Source organism: Otolemur garnettii, unplaced genomic scaffold (genome assembly GCF_000181295.1).
Source record: "Otolemur garnettii isolate 467f Iridium unplaced genomic scaffold, OtoGar3 scaffold00156, whole genome shotgun sequence".
In the NCBI taxonomy this organism is placed as follows: Eukaryota; Metazoa; Chordata; class Mammalia; order Primates; family Galagidae; genus Otolemur; species Otolemur garnettii.
The window spans coordinates 2,679,716-2,699,906 of record NW_003852551.1 but is presented as its reverse complement, the minus strand read 5'-3'; the positions used below and the strand labels follow the sequence as shown (position 1 = coordinate 2,699,906).

The window sequence follows — 20,191 nt, the reverse complement described above, 5'->3', positions numbered from 1 at the left end:
AACTCCTGGGCTCAAGCGAGTCTCCTGCCTCAGCCTCCCAAGTAGCTGGCACCACAGGCGCCCGCCACAACACCTGGCTATTTTTTGGTTGCAGCCGTCATTGTTGTTTGGCGGGCCCGGGCTGGATTCGAACTGCCACCTTAGGTGTATGTGGCTGGCGCCTTAGCCACTTGAGCCACGGGCTCTGAGCCAACACCCTGATTCTTTACTGAGGACCTAAAGCACCTTTGTTTTGTTACTAAGCAACCAGAGGTAGCTACTTTTGGGGAGGAGATTCTTCACACGGGCTGAGATAAGCCAAGGGGCCCAGTTCACTCTATTTACTGGGCTCTGAGGGCCCAAGGTTGCCATAATAACCGACAGGGAAGAGGGGAGTCTATTTCACTCACCCTGCCCCACCCCTACCTAGCTCAGTTACCTTATCTTAGGAAGCTGAGTCAAGGTAAACTTCAGGACCAACCCTGAATCCATCTCAAAGGTCAAGTTTATAGCAGGTCTGGAGCTCAGGCTGAACCCAAGCCTGGAAGGCAGGGCCACTGATAGAAAAGGGAGCTGAGCCACCCACCAGGGCATCCACATTACCAGTGCTGGAGGCACTGTGTGCTAGGCAGTTACCACCTCATCCATCCTTCCCATCTACAGATGGGAAAACTGAGACTCAGAAGAGAAAAGAGCTTCTGATCAAATGGTGGAGGCAGAACCAGGACTTGAACCCAGGTTTGCACTAAGGTCAGAATCCATGCTCTGCCCCTGATGGGGTGGCTTCCACAGTTCCTCCACAACCAGTATCTCCTGTGACCTGTGAAGGGGATGTGGTCTATCCCACTATAGAGATGAGAGAAGACAGGGACACACCCAAGGTCATACAACTGTCAACCAGTCCCTGATACTTTCAGCAACACACAAAACCAGCAACAGGGGATGAGGGGCCACCAGAAGGAGCCTAGGGGAAGCAGAGATAGCAGGGGTGAGAGAATAAGCCTTCAGCTGGGAGCTGGGAGTCCTGAGAAATGGCATAAGGCCACCAGGTTCCCCCCAGCACCACATTCCCAGCTTACATGGCCAGATGCTTCCAGGCCCCATCAGGTCCAGCTCTTCTAAGGGGAGCAGCATGGCTGGCCTGAGCCTCTCCCACAGCTCTTTAGATAGAGCCAGCGCTAATCTCATGAGTAAATAAACCAGAGAAGTATCCTGGGCTGGGTGACAAGTAACCAGAGTTCTAGCTTAGATTCTGCTACTGACCCCTTCTGGGCCACAGACCCCACAGCTATAAAATAGGAAGGCTGGGGGAAGTAACTGCTACCTCCCGGGCTGCCATGAGGACTCAGTGGGATAAGAGAAGGATGGCTGAGCTGGGCAAACCGGTCCTTACCGTCCTCCAAGGCCATACAAATAGCAACCCCCACAGTCCCCAGCCTAGGGCACTGGCTCTGGTCCTCACCTTTGATGGCTGAAGTCTAGCTTCTTCCCCTGAGGTCTGTCCATTCTGGAAAAGAAAAGAGAAATTGGAGGAGTACTGTCAGAACCTACCAACATGGAAGAAACACAGACTCCATGGGAGGCCATCAGGATCAGGAGTTCTGGATGTGACCTCGCTGCCTCTATGGTCACAGAGAGGGTGCAGGTACCAAGTACCTTCAACTCAGGCAGAATGTTCCCAAGGCCAACATTCCCTCCCTCATGTTCTCTGCTGGCAAACACTTTACCTTTGAAGACTCAGGTTAAGTATCACCTCCTCCAGGGTCATGTGTAGCTCCCAGATCCACCAGAGACAAATTATTTGACCTCGTATAAACTAACCAACTATGAGACCTCAGCTTCGCCATGTGTAACAAGGGAGTACTAACACTGACCTCCCAGAACTGCTGCAGGGTAGAAGTAGTTAAAGTCCAGCCCAGAGATGGTGGCTGCCTTGCTCTGCCCCACTCTGGGACCCCTCCACTGCCCCTGCCCCTGCCAGACAGAATGACTACTGCCTCTACTGCACCCCTGCGTTCCTTCACTGCACCACTTGTCACACTGTAGGGACTGTCTACACACAGGCCAGCCTTTCCTAACAGACAGGAGTCCCGGGAGGGCTTGGTGCTAACAGCTGCTCTCTTCCAAGCCCCTGCTACATGCCAGGCACTGGGCTCAGTGCCTCACACCTGTGGCACCGTGTAATCCTTACGACAGCCCTGGGAAGCCCTGGCTCCATTTGGCAGAGGAGGAAACTGAGGCTCAGAGGGACCTTGTGATGGCATCTAAGGTCACACAACTGATAAATGGGGATTTAAAATCTGGTCCCAAATCTAGGAGGTGCTCAAAAAGCTCAGATGAAGAGTAGCCCACACCCCAGCCAGGGGGACTCTCTGCAGGGACAGGCAGGTACTAGAGCACCTCTGGCCTTTTCCTGCCCCCAGACCTCACCCTCAGGTGGGCAGGAGATGTCTTGGGCAGTACCAAACTCAGCCCATTTGTTTCCTATGTGATGTGAGGTGAGTAACGTACCCTAACTGAGCCTTGGGAAGCTGAAAGGAGTTGTCCCCACCCTTCCTCGCACCACAAGAGTGTGGCAAGGCAGACAGGAGGTTCCTAATGGCTAGGAAGACCCCGCCGAGGGCAGGCTAGGACTTTGGAGCCAGGGGCTGGGTCCACAAGGCAGCTGTGGCCTTGCCTGGCAGCAATAGGGACAGCTGTGCTCTAACCATTACATAATCTCCCTGCCCCTAGAGCAGCCTTCCCCTGCCCCTCCCAGGACATCCTGCCCCCTGAGCCCCTTTAATGCCCCTAATCCCCCCAGGGGCCAAGTGTTCTGCAGGCCCCCTGCACACATACACACAAACACACACGCTACCATCTCCCAGCAGCCTGGGGATCAGGGCCCAGGGAGTGGGGCCCAGTATTTGTAGATTGAGTTCCACTTTACCCTGTATTCCAGATATAATTCCCACAGACGAACAGAGTCTACCTACCAGCCCAGCTCAGCCTTTCCCAATCCAAACTCATCCTTCCTAAAATCCACTCATCCATCCACTCACTCACGCAATATTTTTATTTATTTATTTATTTATTTAGAGACAGAGCCTCAAGCTGTCACCCTGGGTAGAGTGCCGTGGCAAAACAGCTCACAGCAACCTCCAACTCCTGGGCTCAAGCAAGTCTCCTGCCTCAGCCTCCCAAGTAGCTGGGACCACAGGCGTCCGCCACAACGCCCGCCTATTTTTTTGGTTGCAGCCGTCATTGTTGTTTGGTTTGCCGGGCTGGATTCGAACCCGCCACCTTAGGTGTATGTGGCAGGCACCTTAGCCACTTGAGCCACAGATCCCAAGCTACTCACTCAATATTTATTGAGAATCTTCTCTGTACCAGGCACCAAACCCTCCTATGGCTCCCCATTGCCTGTAGAATAAAGTCCCAGTTCCTTAGTATAGATTCAATGTCATCATCACTGACTGCTGGGCAGGGATTAAGAATGTGGGTTCTGGCTCGGCGCCTATGGCTCAAGCGGCTAAGGCGCCAGCCACATACACCTAAGGTGGCAGGTTCGAATCCCTAGCCCGGGCCCGCCAAACAACAGCGGGCAGCGACCCAAAAATGACCAGGCGTTGTGGTGGGCGCCTGTGGTCCCAGCTATTTGGGAGGCTGAGGCATGAGACTCGCTTGAGCCCAGGAGTTGGAGGTTGCTGTGAGTGTGATGTCATGGCACTCTACCCAGGGGGATAGCTTGAGGCTCCGTCTCAAAAAAAAAAAAAAAAAAAGAATGTGGGTTCTGTTACCCTGTGGTAGCATATGTCTATAGTCCCAGCAATTTGGGAGGCTGAACTGGGAGGATCACTTGAACCCAGGGGTTTGAGGTTACAACGAGCTATGACAGAGAGTGAGCTACTCACTGTACTCCAGCCTGGGTGACAGAGTTAAACCCTGCATCTTAAAAAGTGTAGTGTCTGGAATCTGACCTTGTGGGTTCAAATTCTGCCTTTTACCACTTGTGTGACCCTGAGACACAAGTCTTGGTTTCCTTGTTTCCTCATCTGTTAAACGGAGATAAAAGTAACATACCTCATTGGGTGGATGCAAGAAACAAACAAAATAATGCCTATGGGCTTGGCCCCTATCGCACGGTGGTTACAGCGCCAAGTCTGACAGGTTTGAAGCCGGCCAAGGCCAGCCAAACAACAATGACAACTGCAACAAAAAAATATCCGGGTGTCGTGGTGGGCGCCTATAGTCCCAACTACTTAGGAGGCTGAGGCAAGAGAATCGCTAAAACCCAAGAACTGGAGGTTGCTGTCAGCTGTGATGCCATGGCACTATACCAAGGGTGACATAGTGAGACTCTGCCTCAAAAAAAATAAAAAATAAAAATAAAAAAGAATGCCTATGAATGCATATACCTGGCATGTAACTGGTCTACAAGCAATAGCCATTTTCAGTATTGGACCCTATTTTTGAACTAAACTGAACAACCTGAGACTCTGATTGTTTCATATCCCCAAGCCTTTGCATGGTGGCTTCCTCTTCCAAGACAACCCTTCCGGCCTTGTCACTTTGGCAAACTCCTGGTCTTCCCTGAGGAGTGAATTTAAACGTCTCTTTCTCTGTCCACACATCTTCGAGTTCTTTCCTCCTTGCCTGGTCTCCCTATAGTGCTAAGCACAACACAGGTTAACTCAGGAACAAGCCATGGCTTATCTATGGTCATCTGCGTGGCACCCAGTAGGGTCTAGCATGTAGTCTGTCAAATGAAAGTGTAATCCAGCAGACAGCAAGAAAGCCAGACCAAGTTCTATTACTCTCATTTGTTTTTTTTTGAGACAGAGTCTCACTCAGTCGCCCTGGGTAGAGTGCTGTAGCATCAAAGCTCACAGCAACCCCAAACTTGGGCGTGAACAATCCTCTTGCCTCAGCCTCCTGAGGAGCTGGGACTACAGGTGCCTGCCACAATGCCCAGCTAGAACACAACTACTCAGCCACAAAGACACCAGCCACTAATCCTAGTTCTGTCAGCCACTCACTCTGTCCGTGGGTCTGTCACAGTACTTTCTGAAGCCTCAGGTTCCTCATGGGTATCATGAGGGCAGGTTTGTCTTGTTGACAACTGCACCTTATTGCTTGGAATAATACTTGTCACATAGGTGCTGAATAAATAAATGACTGACTGAATGAAGACAGTGATGCTCACATCGCAGAAGACTGAATGAAGGACCTTGTTTAAAGAGTCTTTCGGGCCTCTGAGAGGATGGAGATCCACTCCTTTCCTTCCTCCTCCGGGCATTGCTCATGAGGACAGCCACACAAGACTCCCTTCCCAGAGATCAGAGATAGGTTACCTCAAGCATCCTTCCTTCCTACCCTGGTAGCTGTCTTGGAGAGTGAGGCCCAGGGCCGTGTCTAGAGAAGCTGGGCAGCAGGTGGAGGAGGACAGCACGTGCCCTGCAGGCAGGAAGCAGCCCCAGGAGCTGGGTTCTGAGCCCAGTATTGGCAGCCCTGCATACTGCTGGAGGCTGGGGGCCAGGTGCCAGGGCTGGCTGGCACTGCCGGTCCTCCGCAAAAACTGGACAAGAGCCCTGTGGGATGAGAGTCTGCCAATATCCGGAGCCTCTCTTGGAGTACCTTCCACTGTGTTCAGTATGATGCCAGCAATTCCCCATCCTTGAGCCTCTTTTACTTGGTAGAAGACAGAGAGAGATCTGGGTTCCAATCCTGGGCTCTGACATTAATTCATATGTCTCTCTGAGTTTAGTCATCCCATCTAAATATGGGGGTAAATAATCTCTACCTGAAGATGCTATATGAGAATTTGAAAAGGGTGACATAGGTGAATCAGAGTGGGTGGCACATAGTAAAGCTCTGTATGTGGCAAGACTGGGCCCAGGATAAGGCTCCTGCTTTCAAAAGGGCAGGGAAGACCCCAGCAGAGAATCCTCACCCAAACTTCCAAAACCTGGGCCACACCTGGGCCACACCTTGGCAGGCTCTTCCTCTCAGCAGCCCATTTTCAGCAGCATTACTGGAGGGCAGAGCAGTCTAGACCCCAGGTCTTTGCCAAATGCCTATCAGTCCCTCACCTGCCTCTTGGCTGGCAGCAGCACCTATACCTGTGGGTCAGGCGGCTGTATCACTTACGTGTCACCTGGGCTAAGAACAGCAAGGCCCTGTTCTCCAGTAAGAATAGCCCAACCCGCACCCTGGCTGTCCTGTGGCTCTTGTTACCCAAACAATAACACCCAGTTGCAGGGCACCTCCAAGAATGGGGGAGGGAAAGGGAGAAGATAGGCAGCAGTACCCAGGGCTCTGTACCCTTGCAGGCCCAGGAGGCAGAGGCTAGAACTCAGCCCTTGAACTGGACAAACAGAGGCTCAGATTGGCTGAGGACTGGCTGAGGTTCTCAGCCCCCTTTCCCACCAAGTCTGGGAAATAACCAGTCTCCTCCTGCCACAGAGTTCTGGTACAGTGGGATTCAAAACTGAGATGAGTTTCCCAGTTAAACCTGGCCCCTGCCTCAGGGTTACCTAAAGGGCAGCAGGAAGTGGTGCCCTGGACCAGGAACTGGGTATCTTCTCTCCCTACTAATATAACCCAAGGGAAGTCCGTGGGTTAAGTCTCTTCCCAGCCTCTCCCAGTTCTACCTTCCTCTTGCAGGCCTAGATCCCAGGGGCGTGCCTGGGCAAAGGAATCCATCTCTGAGCACCCCCCAGGCCCTTGTGCCCCAGTCCTAGTGGGGGGGGGTATAGGGGCTATAGAGGGCACTGTTCCTCACCTCAGAGGGTGAGTCAGCGAGAGAACCTCTGAGCAGCCTAGCAGTCAGTGCCTGTAAAAACCCCATGGCAGGAATCCCAGAGCAATTTACTCCAAATTGTGCCTTCAGGTTGGTTACCTAATCCTGCCGCGCCCACCCTCCAATAGCCAGTGTGCCGGCCTTCCCTTTAAAGGGGCAGCACACCCTGGTCCTCACCCTGATCTCAATCTGTGGTCCTGAGAGATAGGACACACGGAGGCTGCCCTAGCTAAAAGAGGACAGAAGAGAGGAACTAGGCAGGAGCTAGAGGCCCAAGCCAGGAGAAAATCACCTTGGTTCCTGGGCTCAAAGGATGTCTTCCACGCCCTCCTTGCATACCCTAAACAGTCTCCTTGGAAGGGGAGAATCACCTGCCTCCTTCCCAGCAAGAGGCTAAGGGGGAAGTTTTTGACCTGCTGGTTCAGTGCCTTGACCTTGACCCTAGAGGGGTCAAAAGGCACAGAAAGAGCTGGTCTTCTGCATGCTTAGGGTCTGGCACCATAGAGCCCTCAAAGGATAGGAGCTGCTTCTGAGGCAGAAGAAGCAGAGTTGTCTAGACTGGTGGAGGCCAAACTCAACAAGGGCTCAGCCCTTCCTATGGGAGAGGGCACAAGAAAGAAGGCAGGCAAGCACCAACCTCCCCCCACCCCCATAATCTTCACAATGTCTAAGGGTTCTTTCTCCTCTACGCAGTCTAGGGTAGGGGACGCAGGTGACCTCTGGCCCTAGCCTTAGGGCAAAAAAGCCCAGGCGTTCCAGCCGCAGAGGGGCGGTGCCATCCCACATTCCAAAACCGTCAGGGGTCAAGGGGGGCAATCCTTCCAGGGTCAGCAGAGGTGAACTGAGAAGCAAGGAGCTCTTGCGGGAGGCACTGGGAGAAGTGGGAGGGGGAGGGGTCCCATGACCCTTGTCCCTGGTAGAATATCATACATCTGGCACCCAAGCCCTGCCCACCTGCACTAACGGAGAAGCTCGACAGCTCCCGACAGATGCCAGGACCTGTCCTATACAAGTGGGGTGAAAGGGGCCAGATCTCAGCGCCCCACAGGATCACCTCTCCTGGCTATGGCGGGGAGGCATGCGGTGCCTGGCTGAACTGTCCCTCGCATACACACACCCGGGGAATAGGGGGGCGGAGCCGGACAGTGGGCAAGAGATCGCAGGGCACTCGCGCCCTCACCGGCGCCCGCCTGGCTGCAGCAGTGTCGCGGGCCGCCCCGCCCCTGTAGGGATCCGGGCTCGCCGGCCGCCGGCGCCTGTCCGCCGCCCGGCTCACTCACCTCCGGGTCCAGCGGCACTAGCTCCATGAGCGGCCAGGGCTCCTTGAGCTGGGCGAGCGGCATCGCGCCGCCGCCGGACAGCCGGTGTTCCTCCGGAGACCCCGGCTTCGCCGCCTCCCGGGTGCCGGGGTCCCAGGTGCTGCTCCCCAGAGCCTCCGCGGCCCCCAAGCCCCCAGTGTTCGGGCTGGGCCGTCCGCCGCTACCGCGGCACTAGCACTTCGGCTCGCTCCGTCACCCAGCGCCGCCGCGCCCATTGGCTACCTGCACGGGGGCGGGGCCGTAGAAGCCCCGCCCCAGCCCCCGCGGCGCGGCATTCCCTGCGCGGACCCCCCGCCCCCGCCGCACCAGGAGCGCAGGCCCCGCCTCCACTGTGAGCCCCCAGCCCTCAATCAGCTCCGCCCAGAAAAGGCCCTGCCTGGCTCCTCCCTCCCCAGTCGCGTACCCCAATGCAAATTACTCCCTGGCCACTGCTCTGCTCACGTGGAATAGCAACCCAGATGTTTCTTCTTCCAACGGCCGAGGGTGGGGGTGGGGGGGGTGGGAAGTCCTCTGTCCCCACCACCCTTCTCACACAGTCACATAGGGTGTCTTGGCCCTGATTGTGGCGGAGGCTTGAAAGGAGTCCGAGCGTTGCTTCCTTAAGGTCCTCACCTTATTAGGCCCTAGAGATCCCATCCCGTACAAATTTCTTCCTGGCTGGGAAGCCAACACTGGGTTCCCAGGGTGATCTCTGTGCCCCTGCCCCACGTAGTTCCAACTGTTCTGTCACCACCATCAGGACCCATAGCTTCCCCAGAGTGATTTTTAAATACCCATCTGTGCTGAGCTCTTATCACTTGAGGGGGCTCCTTTCAAGCTCCCTCCTTGGAATCTCTTCAGCAGCAGGCCCAGCTCTGAGATGGTTTGGGCTTGCACCCCTCTAGGGAAGGCAGGGACCAGGCTCTCAGGACGGACCATACTCTTGATAGGACTTGGAGCAAAGGTCTAGGGATAGGGATTCCCTCTGGGGAGACAAAGCCTCCAGCTAAAGACATCTTAGGGGTCCAGGTGTGGTGACATCATTCACACATGATGGAGCAGAGGAACAGGCTTGCTGGTTTTGCAGGCAGGAGAACTGGTCAGTTATTTGCAAAGCTGTTTCAGAGCAGGCCTGGTGGGGGTGGGGAGCGGGAAGGAATGTTTATCAAAAGCCTTCTGCGAACCAGACTCCACCAACATGTGATTTCCTTGAGAGAGCTCACCACCAACTACTTTATAAATCAGGCTCAGAAAGACAAAGGGACTTCCCCAAAGTCACTTAGCAGGTTGAGAACGGACTGGCACTGAAAAAATCAAAGTGGGTGAGCATTTCTCCTGAATCCGCATACTCCTGGCACATGTATTCCATGACTTCTCCAGAGTAGAACCTCAGCTATTGACCTGAGTTTTGGGTAGAAATGACTTTGGATCCGAACAAATTTGAATATGAATCCCAGCTCTGCCACTTCTTCAACCTTGGGGAACTCATCTTATGTCTCTACACCTCGGTTTTCTCATATGTAAAATGGGAATTATAATCTCAATCCTTCAGGTATATATTGACTACATTCATTTTAATTCAGTAAGTTGTTTATGGCTACATATTATACATCAGGCCCTCTTTCTGAATATATATTGTAAGCCAGGCCTTCTTCTAGTGTGCCATGAGAGAATCTTAGATGTGCCTCAAAAATTTTAAAGATCTGGCCAGGCACAGTGGTTCATCCCTGTAATCCTAGTGATCTGGGAGGCCAAGGAGGGTGGATTGCTTGAGCTCACAGGTTTGAGACCAGCCTGAGTAAGTGCAAGACCCTGTCTCTAAAACTAGCCAGGCATTGTGGCAGGCACCTATAGTCCAGATACTCGGGAGGCTGAGGTAAGAGACTAACTTGAGCCCAAGTGTTTGAGGTTTCTGTGAGCTATGATGTCATAGCACTCTATTGACAAAGTGACAAAGTGAGACTCTGTCTCAAAAAAACCCTTTTTTAAAAAAATCATTATTTTTTTTCTTTCTGAGACAGAGTCTCACTTGGTTGCCCTGGGTAGAGTACCATGGCATCAGTCTAGCTTCCAGAGGCCTCAAACATGGGCTCAAGTGATCCTCCTGCCTTAGCCTCCCATGTAGCTGGGACTATAGGCACCCACCACAACACCCAGCTAGTTTTTCTATTTTTAGTAGCAATGGAGTATCACTCTTGCTCAGGCTGGTCTCAAACTCCTGAGCTCAAGCAATCTCCTGCCTTGGCCTCCCAGAGTGCCAGGATTACAGGCTGGAGCCACGGCACCAACCACCTCTGGCATATGGGGCCAGCACCCCACTCCCTTGAGCTACAGGTGCTGCCTGTGTTGTTTTTTATATCTTTTGAGACAGAGTCTCACTTTGTCGCCCTCAATAGAGTGCTATTGCATCATAGCTCACAGCAATCTCGAACTCTTGGGCTCAAGCAGTTCTCTTCCCTCAGCCTCTCAAGTAGCGGAGATTATAGGCACCCGCCACAGTGCCAGTTACTTTTAGAGGCGGGGTCTCGATCTGGCTCAGGCAATCCACCTTCCTCAGCCTCCCAAGTGCTGGGATTACAGGCATGAGCCACCTTACCCAGCCCCAAAGTCCTTGTCTTCATGAAATTTACATTTTACCTGGTGTGATTAAATAATTACAGCTAACACTGGTGTTCCAAGCACTTCACCTGCATACACTATGATCCTCTTAACCTTATAAGGTAGGTGCTGTTATCTCCATCGTACAGATGAGGAAACTGAGGGCAGAGAAGGTAAGCATCCCATTTCTTGGACACCTCCCGAGTCACATAGCTGGAAAACAGCAGAGCTGAGAGACAACTTAACAGTCAGCTCCAGAATTTGTCCTTTTGTTCAGTCAGTCTCCACCTCCGTGATGAGAAGAGGTGAGGATGAAGGCCGGGTACATCATTTTAGTTGAGGACTAATTCCAACTTTAAATGAATAAGGTCCACTTCCTGTGTCCCCTCCCCCATGGGTGTTAGAGAGGCAGTGGGTCATACTGGCAAGAGCAGAGCCCAGAGGACATCTGGGCTCTACCTGGAGAACTTGGGCAGGTCAGCTTGCCTGTGCTGGAGCAGTCACTGAGCAGAGAGGGGTAGAGACCACACCATAGCTGGCAAAGTGTCACTGCTGCCTCTCAGTTTACACTTTTCTCTCTAGGCTCCAACCACTCACATTCCTTCAGTTCTCCTGCTACCAGGCTTTTGCACATGCAGCTCCTTGTACTTGAAAAGGTACAAGGCAGCTCAGCTGCACATCACTTCCTTGGGGACGTCTTCCCTCACCTCCTGTTATACACACCCATAGCAATGGATTCTCCATAGTGCTCCTCATGCTTACACTTTTACATGTGCTTATGTGATTACTGGTTAACATCTGGCCCTTTGATTTGACTATAAGCTCTTGGGTCTTTCTTTTTTTCCTTTCGTTTTTTCTCTTTTTTAAAATTTTTTGAGACAGAGTCCCACTCTGGCCCCTTTGGTAGAGTGCTGTGATGTCATAGCTTACAGCAACCTCAAACTCTTGGGCTCAAGCGATTCTCTCAGCCTCCTCAACTAGCTCAGATTACAGGTGCCCACCACAACACCCGGCTATTTTTAGAGACGGGATCTTGCTCTGGCTCAGGCTGGTCTCTAACTCATGAGCTCAGGCAATCCACCCTCCTTGGCCTCCCAGAGTGCTGGGATTATAGGCATGAGCCACTGTGCCCAACCAGCAGTTGGTTCTTACTGGCTCTTCATTGTCTCCCTAGCACTCTGCCTGGCACACGGAGCTGGAAAAGGCTAAGCAATATGCCCAATATCACCCAGCTACAAAATAGTAAACCTGTAACACATGCCTAGGCAATCTAATCCCATCCTTTGAAAGGTGACATTCTGAGTGGTGAATAGATGCTATCCATATTAATAACAGTAATAATAATGGGGTTAGAACACGCTGTTCTGCGCAGTTACCTGGGGTATTTGTTAAATGAATGAGTCATGAGTGTGAAAGGGCTTTTTGGACACAAGTGAGGCCATCATTCCGAACCTGTTGAAGAAGTGATTCTGGCAGAGGGTAGTGCGCTGAACTGATAGGCACAGAAGGCCAGGCTCTGGGTCCCTCTGCTGCAGCCTGGGATGTGTTTGCTGTCAAGAGCACAGATTCTGGATGAGCCCTGAATCTCAATGGGGAGAGGGTCTGTCATTATTATTTTTTCTTGGTCTCCTAGTAGAGGAGCCTTGGCACATGTGTCCTCTGGCAGCAGGTGGAACAGGTGAGGGGAATAATCATAATGGTAGTTACCTTTAACAAGTGTTAAAGTTAACAAAGTGCCAGAACTGGGCAGAGCATTTAAAAAATAATCGTCACTGGGCAGTGCCTATGGCTTGGCGCTGGCCCCATATGCCAGAGGTGGCAGGTTCAAACCCAGCTCCGGCCAAAAAAAAAAACTGCAAAAAAATAAAATAATAATAAAAAATAATATACTTGTGAATGGACTCGTCACCAACTATGAGAGTTTATTGAGAGCACACTGTATGGCCTGCCTGGAGCTGAGTATTTCACAGGCACGAGCTCATCAAGTCACTCAACAATTCCATGAGACTTGGCTTGGCGCCTGTGGCTCAAGCGGCTAAGGCGCCAGCCACATACACCTAAGGTGGTGGGTTCGAATCCAACCTGGGCCCACCAAACAGCACTGACGGCTGCAACCAAAAATAGCTGGGTGTTGTGGTGGGGGGCCTGTGGTTCCAGCTACTTGGGAGGCAGAGGCAGAAGACTCGCTTGAGCCCAGGAGTTAGAGGTTGTTGTGAGCTATGATGCCACGGCACTCTACCCAGGGGGACAGCTTGAGGCTCTGTCTAAAAAAAAACAATTCCATGAGACAGAAATTACTGCCCCAGTTCCACATGAGAAAACTGAAGATCAGATCAGACAGGGACAGGTGTCCATGGTGAAACACACAGTAAATACTGTACCTGGGCTGGGAACCCTCTTCTCTCAGACCTGAAGTCAGTGCTTTTTTTTTTTTTTTTTGAGACAGAGTTGCCTTCGGTAGAGTGCTGTGGCACCACAGCTCATAGCAACCTCCAACTCCTGGGCTTAGGCAATTCTCTTGCCTCAGCCTCACGAGTAGCTGGGACTATAGGCACCCACCACAATGCCCGGCTATTTTTTGTTGCGGTTTTGGCCAGGGCTGGGGTTTGAACCCACCACCCGTAGTGTATGGGGCCAGCATCCTACCCACTAAGCCACAGGCACCGCCTGAAAGTCAGTGCTCTTAATCATTTCATGACACTAAGCCCAGAGGAGTTTGGGGGTTCTCAGCAGGCACACAGAGGGCAGCAGTGGTGGCATGAGGGGCTGGAGTCTCCTGTCTGTCTCATCCAGATCTGAGGGATGGGGGTGGTATCAGTCCCTTACTTGAAAGCCTCCTATGGCTCTTCCAATACACTTCAGAAAAACTCTAAATTCTTGGCCAGGCCATGAAGCCCCACAGGCCAGGGCTCCCCTCCCTCTGCCACCTCCTCTCTGGCCACTCTATCTTTGGCTCACTGCCCTCCTGCCACCAGGTATCCTTGCTACTCACTGGACATGCCAGGTATGCTCCCACTCAGGCTTTGTTCCTGCTGTGCCCTCCACCTGGAACATTCTTTCATCTCTGAGTTCCCTCCCACACTTCATTCATACCTCTGCTCAAATGTCACCCCTTCAGAGAGGACATTCCTGATCCTCTCTAAACTAACTCCTCATCAGTGGTATTACCTCTGTTCTTCCCATGGCATACCTGTCTACCAGCAACCAGATTGCCTATTTACCTGTTTCCCCCCCAGAGCAGGACTTGTCTATTTTGTTTGCTGCTGTACCCATAGATAAACCTGACATGTTACAGGCCCTCAGAATATACTTGTGAATGGAACCACGCTGACCTGGGCTCTATCCCAGCACTGCTACTTCCTAGCTGTATAACGCTAAGTATTTTACTTAACCCCTCTGAGCCTCAATTTCTCCATCTATAAACTAGGAGTAGTTATGAATATTGAGATCAGGCAATGAAATACTTGAGTAGTACCTGGCACATGATAGGTGCTCAGTAGAAATGGTCAGTGATAATCGCAGACTCTCTTCTCCCTACAGAGGAACGGGTAGGCTGGAGACTGGGGCTTGAGGGTTACTGGTGAGTTCTCCACTGATGAGAGATGAAGACATGAGGAGAGGCCTCAGCTTGGAGGGGCTCCCTTGACCTTGATCTTGGGGGTGGTAGAGTGTGAGGCCAAAGGGAGTGGTCAGAGAGGAAGAAGAGGAACAGAAGCATGCAGGTGGATAGTCAAAACATGCAGAGGGTCAAGGAGAATGAGACAGGAGTGTTGGTCAGTCTCCATGGAGTAGTGCCACTGACCCTGAGACTGGGGGTTAGACAGACTCTTGCTGCTATCATTAGAGAGGCCAGGATGTGATGGTAGAGGGGGCACAGTAGCAGGAAGAGAAGAAATGGAATTAAGAGTTAGAAGGGGCAGAAGAGGAAGCAGTTGGTCAACAACAAATAGTTACTGGGCACCACTTGTGTGCCAGGCACTGTTGTAGGTACTGGGGGATACCACAGAGCAGTAGTCAGGGTCTCTGAACTCTACGATAGGGGTGGTTAGGCTACAGCCCACAGGCCAAATCTGGCCTACTGTTTTTTTAATGACTACAAACTAAGAATGGTTTTTACATCTTTTTTAAATTCTAAGACAGAGTTGGGTGGCACCTGTGGCTCAGTGAGTAAGGCGCTGGTCCCCTGTACCAAGGGTGGTGGGTTCAAGCCCGGCCCCGGCCAAACTGCAACAACAAAAAATAGCCGGGCATTGTGGTGGGCGCCTGTAGTCCCAGCTACTCGGGAGGCTGAGGCAGGAGAATCGCCTGAGCCCAGGAGGTTGCTGTGAGCTGTGTGATGCCATGGCACTCTACCAAGAGCGATAGGGTGAGGCTCTGTCTCAAAAAAAAAAAAAAAAAAAAATTCTAAGACAGAGTTTCATTCTGTTGCCCGGGATAGAATGACATGGCATCATCAGTTCACTGCAACCTCTAACTTCTGGGCTCAAGAAGTCTTCCTGCCTCAGTCTCCTGAATAATGGGACTACAAATGCATTACATTTCACCTGGTTTGTTTTCCTATTTTTAGTAGAGATAGGGTCTTGCTCTTGTTCAGCTGGTCTTGAACTCCTAAGCTCAAGTGATCCTCCCATCTTGGCCTCCCAGAGTACTAGGATTACAGGTGTGAGCCACTCTACCTGACCTACATTATTTATTTATTTTTTGAGACAGAGCCTCAAGCTGTCACCCTGGGTAGAGTGCTGTGGCATCACAGCTCACAGCAACCTCCAACTCTTGGGCTCAAGTGATTCTCCTGCTTCCGCCTTCCAAGTAGCTGGGATTACAGGCACCTGCCACAATGCCTGGATATTTTCTGGTTGCAGCCGTCATTGTATTTTGGTGAGCCCAGGCTGGATTTGAACTTACCAGCTCAGACTTAGCAGGCGCCAAGCCCATTTTTTATTTTTTTGGAGACAAGGTCTTACCCTGTCATCCAGGCTGGAGTGCAGTGGTATCATAGCTCACTGTAATCTTGGACCTGGGCTCAAGTGATCCTCCTGCCTTAACCTCCCAAGAGGGGGGAATACAGGCATATAGCACCACATCCAGCACATTTTTAAAATTTTTTTTTTTTTTGAGACAGAGCCTCAAGCTGTCCCTGTGGGCGGAGTGCCGTGGCATCACAGCTCACAGCAACCTCCAACTCCTGGGCTCAAGCGAGTCTCCTGCCTCCACCTCCCAAGTAGCTGGGACCACAGGCGCCCGCCACAACGCCTGGCTATTTTTTGGTTGCAGCCGTCATTGTTGTTTGGCGGGTCCGGGCTGGGGATTTGAACCCGCCACCTTAGGTGTACGTGGCTAGCGCCCTAGCTGGTTGAGCACAGGCGCCGAGCCCATTTTTTAAATTTTTTGAAGAGACTGGGGTCATGTTATGTTGCCCAGGCTGATCTCAAACTCCTGGCTTCAAGCAATCTTCCCGCCTTCGGCTCCCAGAGTGCTGGAATTACAAGCATGAGTCACTGCACCCAGCTATGTTTCTGAGTAATTAGAAAAATCAAAAGAAGACTATTTCATGACATATGAAAATTATATGAAATTCACATTTCAGTACCCATAAATAAAGTTTTATTGGAACACAGCCATGCTCCGTTTACGTATCGTCTATGGCTGCTTTCTCACTACAACAGCAGAGTTGAGTAGTTGCAACACAGACCATATGGCCTGGAAAGCCTAAAATATTTACTTGCTGGCTCTTTAGTAAAGAAGTTTGTCAACCCCTGTTCTAGGAACTTTCCATTCTATTCCAAGGAGCCAGACAGTTAAAACAAGCAGGTATACTCTTTTCAGGGTATTTGGGAGGACGGGAGCCCACAGGCATCACTGTTTCCTCACACCCTGCTTCTCAGCCACCTTCTAAAATAGATCTGCCCCAGTCAGCTGGGCTATGATATAGCAGCAGAGCAGCAGGGTCACAGTGATCAGCCTCCAGCCTCAGGGCCAGGAGAGGCCTAGCCTTTTCCTGGAAAGAAAAATAATCACACTCAGGGATTTGCCAAGTCCAGCACCCACCAGATCCTTTCCCCTGAGGAGCTTCCCCTGAGGGAAAAGGATCTGTTGGGTGCTGGACTTTGCAAATCCTGGGCCAAGGAACAGTTTCTGGATGACTTCAGAGGAACAGTATCACCTTCATCATCAAGGCTTGGTATCGTGTCTCCCTCTTTCCAAACAGCTTTGCCCACACTGCCTCACAGGACCCTCAAAGGGGTAAGACCTGGGTGGGGATGGTTGGTCGCAGTTCCAGATAAGGAAACTGAGACTAAGAGAGAAATGACACCATTTACCCAGGATTATGCAGTTTGAAATTGCTTGGGGAGCCACAATTAGAAAGTAGTGGAATGCCAGCTTTGGAAGGGGCCTTTGGGACAGTCTTAGCCAGAGATGACGAAACTGGTGGCCTGAGGCGGAGGAGGTGAATCAGGTAAGGTTAGTGGTGAATCTGCATGCACAAGAAATAAGGCATGCACTGTCTGTAGAGAATTTTAAAAATTCATAAAACTGACTTGGTCTACTTTTTAATACCATGGCTTGGCAATTCTAAACAATGTCAATGATAAGTTGTTCTTCCCAAAGAGATTATTCTGGTGGTCAAAGTTCTAAATAATTCCTGTGGTTACTGTGAATTTCAAGAATAGGCTGAGGCCAGGTGCAGTGGCTCATGCCTGTAATCCCAGCACTTGGGAGGCTCAGGCAGGTAGATCTCCTGAGTTCACAGGTTCCAGACCAGCCTGAGCCAGAGCCAGACCCCCGTCTCTAAAAAACAGCCGGGCATTGTGGTGGGTGCCCGTAGTCCCAACTACTTGGGAGGCTGAGGCAAGAGGATCAGTTGAACCCAAGAGTCTGAGGTTGTGAGCTAGAGAGCCATGGCACTCTACCAAGGGTGACCAAGTGAGACTCTGTCTTGAAAAAAAAGGGAAAAAAAAGAATACAGGCTGAGCATGGTGGCTGACATCTGTCATCCCAGCACTTTGAGAGGCTGAGGCAGTAGGATTACTTGAGCTCAGTAGTTTGAGATCAGCCTGAGCAAGAGCAAGACTCCTTTCCTTCCTTCCTTCTTTCCTTTCTTCTTTCCTTCCTTCCTTCCTTTCTCAGAGTCTCACTTTGATGCCCTTGGTAGAGTACTAGAGCATTATAGCTCACAGCAACCTCAAACTCTTGGGCTCAAGTGATTCTCTTGTCTCAGTCTCCCAAGTACCTGGGAATACAGGAACCTGCCACAATGCCTGCCTATTGTTCAGAGATAGGGGTCTCACTCTTGCTCAGGCCAGTCTTGAACTTGTGAGCTCAAGAAATCCACCCACCTCAACCTCCCAGAGGGCTAGGATTATAGGTGTGAGCTGCTGAGCCCAGCCAGAGACCCTGTATCTTACAAAAAGATAGAAAAACTAGCCAAGGGAGGTGCCTGTCGTCCCAGCTACTTGAGAGACTGAGGCAGGAGAATCAAAATCACTTGAGCCCAAGAGTCTGAGGTTGCAGTGAGCTTTGACGACACCACTGAACTCTAGCCCAGGCAATGGAGACTCCATCTCAAACAAACAAAAAAAAAGAAAGTAAGTTACAAGTTAGTACATTTTTATTACCTAACCTTTAAAAATTAAAATGTTCTACATGGTAGCTAATTTGGAGAACTCTACATTGTTACACAATTGGCCCCCAACACACAAGGACTCAGCTACATTAAATACTTTGGGTTTGAAATTTAGCTCTCAGTGGGTCAGAATCATTCATGCCCACTTCAAGAGCAGTTTATGTCCCCGTGGCCCTGCATTTAAACAGCAGATTTGAAATCAACCAACAATAGCACACTGATTGTAAATACAAGGGAACAAAACTTGAGTTACGTGAGTCAATTCCATCATTCTCTGCAAATAATTCTTTGAATCCTGCCAAGTTCACTCTTTTGGAGGTGTTCCTTTGTGAGTGTGCCTGTGTTCATTTTGTAAAATATTCCATAAATGTAACTAAAAACTATTGGTCCATTATATTTTCCCTTTTGAACTATTGAATAATTTTTATTTTTAAGACTTTTTTATTTGTATCAATATATATATGAAGTTTAATAAAAGAAAACTTTCATTGTGTTGACTTTCTAACCATTATGATTTGCTTTGTATGTCAAATACACTGGGTACACTATTGACCTAAAGCCAAAATAGGACCCAATGTACAGATGCGGACATATTTATCTTCTCCATTGTAATCATCATTACTTTATTGAATACCTGCTTGGTGCTGGACACTGTTCTAACGATTGAGATGTATCATCTTTTTTTTTGAGACAGTCTCACTATGTTGCCCTTGGTAGAGTGTCATGGTGTCACAGCTCACAGCAACCTCAAACTCTTGGGCTTAAGCAATTCTCTTGCCTTAGCCTACCAAGCGGCTGGGACTAGAGGCGCCTGCCTCAACGCCTGGCTGTTTTTTGTTGTTGTTGCAGTTGTCGTTGTTTAGCAGGCCCGGGCCAGGCTTGAACCCACCAGCCTCGGTGCATGTGGCTGGTGCTGTAACCACTGTGCTATGGGCACCGAACCTGAGATGTATCATCTTATTTAAAAATCTAAATACAGGGCGGTGCCTGTGGCTTAAGGAGTAGGGTGCCATATACCTGGGGTGGTGGGTTCAAGCCCAGCCCCGGCCAAAACTACAGAATAAATAAATAAAATAAAATAAAATAAAAATAAACATTTAAATACAGAAAGGATCCCATAGGTGACGCAAGTAAGGCCAAGTCATGTGCAAGGTAAAATTCTTTTTTTTTTTTTTTTTTTTTGCAGATTTTTGGGCTGGGGCTGGGTTTGAACCTACCACCTCCGGCATATGGGGCCGGTGTCCTACTCCTTTGAACCACAGGCGCTGCCCGCAAGGTCAAATTCTTTATTTAAAATGTTGACAGGCTTGGCACCAGCCACATATACCTAAGGTGGCGGGTTCGAATCCAGCCCTGGCCCACCAAACAACAATGATGGCTGCAACCAAAAAATAGTCAGGTGTTGTGGCAGGCACCTGTGGTCCCAGCTACTTGGGAGGCAGAGGCAGTAGACTCGCTTGAGCCCAGGAGTTGGAGGTTGCTGTGAGCTATGATGCCACAGCACTCTACCCAGGGGGACAGCTTGAGGCTCTGTCTCAAAATAAAATAAAATAAAATGTTGACAATTTATTCATCATATGTTTTGTGCATTACTTTTGACTTTAAAAAAAAATATATGTATTTTTTTTGAGACAGAATCTCACTTAGTTGCCCTGGGTAGAGTGCTATGACATCATTGCTCACAGCAACCTTAAACTCTTAAGCTCGTCATCCCCTTGCCTCAGCCTCCCAAGTAGCTGGAACTACAGGTGCCCACCACAACACGTGGCTGTTTTTAGAAACTGGGTCTCACTCTTGCTTAGGCTGGTCTTGAACTCATGAGTTCAGATGCTCCACGTCCCTAGGCCTCCCAGAGTGCTCGGATTACAGGTGTGAGGCACCACACCTGGCCTTGACTTTTTAAAATATTAC

At 50.5% G+C, this 20,191-nt stretch overlaps 1 protein-coding gene across 1 annotated transcript in view; it reads right to left on the bottom strand.

The window, feature by feature from the left end:
- Positions 1 to 8,218, bottom strand: part of RPS6KA1 (ribosomal protein S6 kinase A1) — a 40,770-nt gene extending 32,552 nt beyond the window's left edge. Inside the window, exons 1-2 of the mRNA XM_003799800.3 lie at positions 8,041 to 8,218; positions 1,442 to 1,486 (exon numbers count right to left, since the gene is read on the bottom strand). Of these exons, the coding sequence (XP_003799848.1) occupies positions 1,442 to 1,486; positions 8,041 to 8,103 (108 nt within the window). The 5' untranslated portion in view covers positions 8,104 to 8,218. The remainder of the gene's footprint in view (positions 1 to 1,441; positions 1,487 to 8,040) is intronic.
- Positions 8,219 to 20,191: the final 11,973 nt, after the last annotated feature.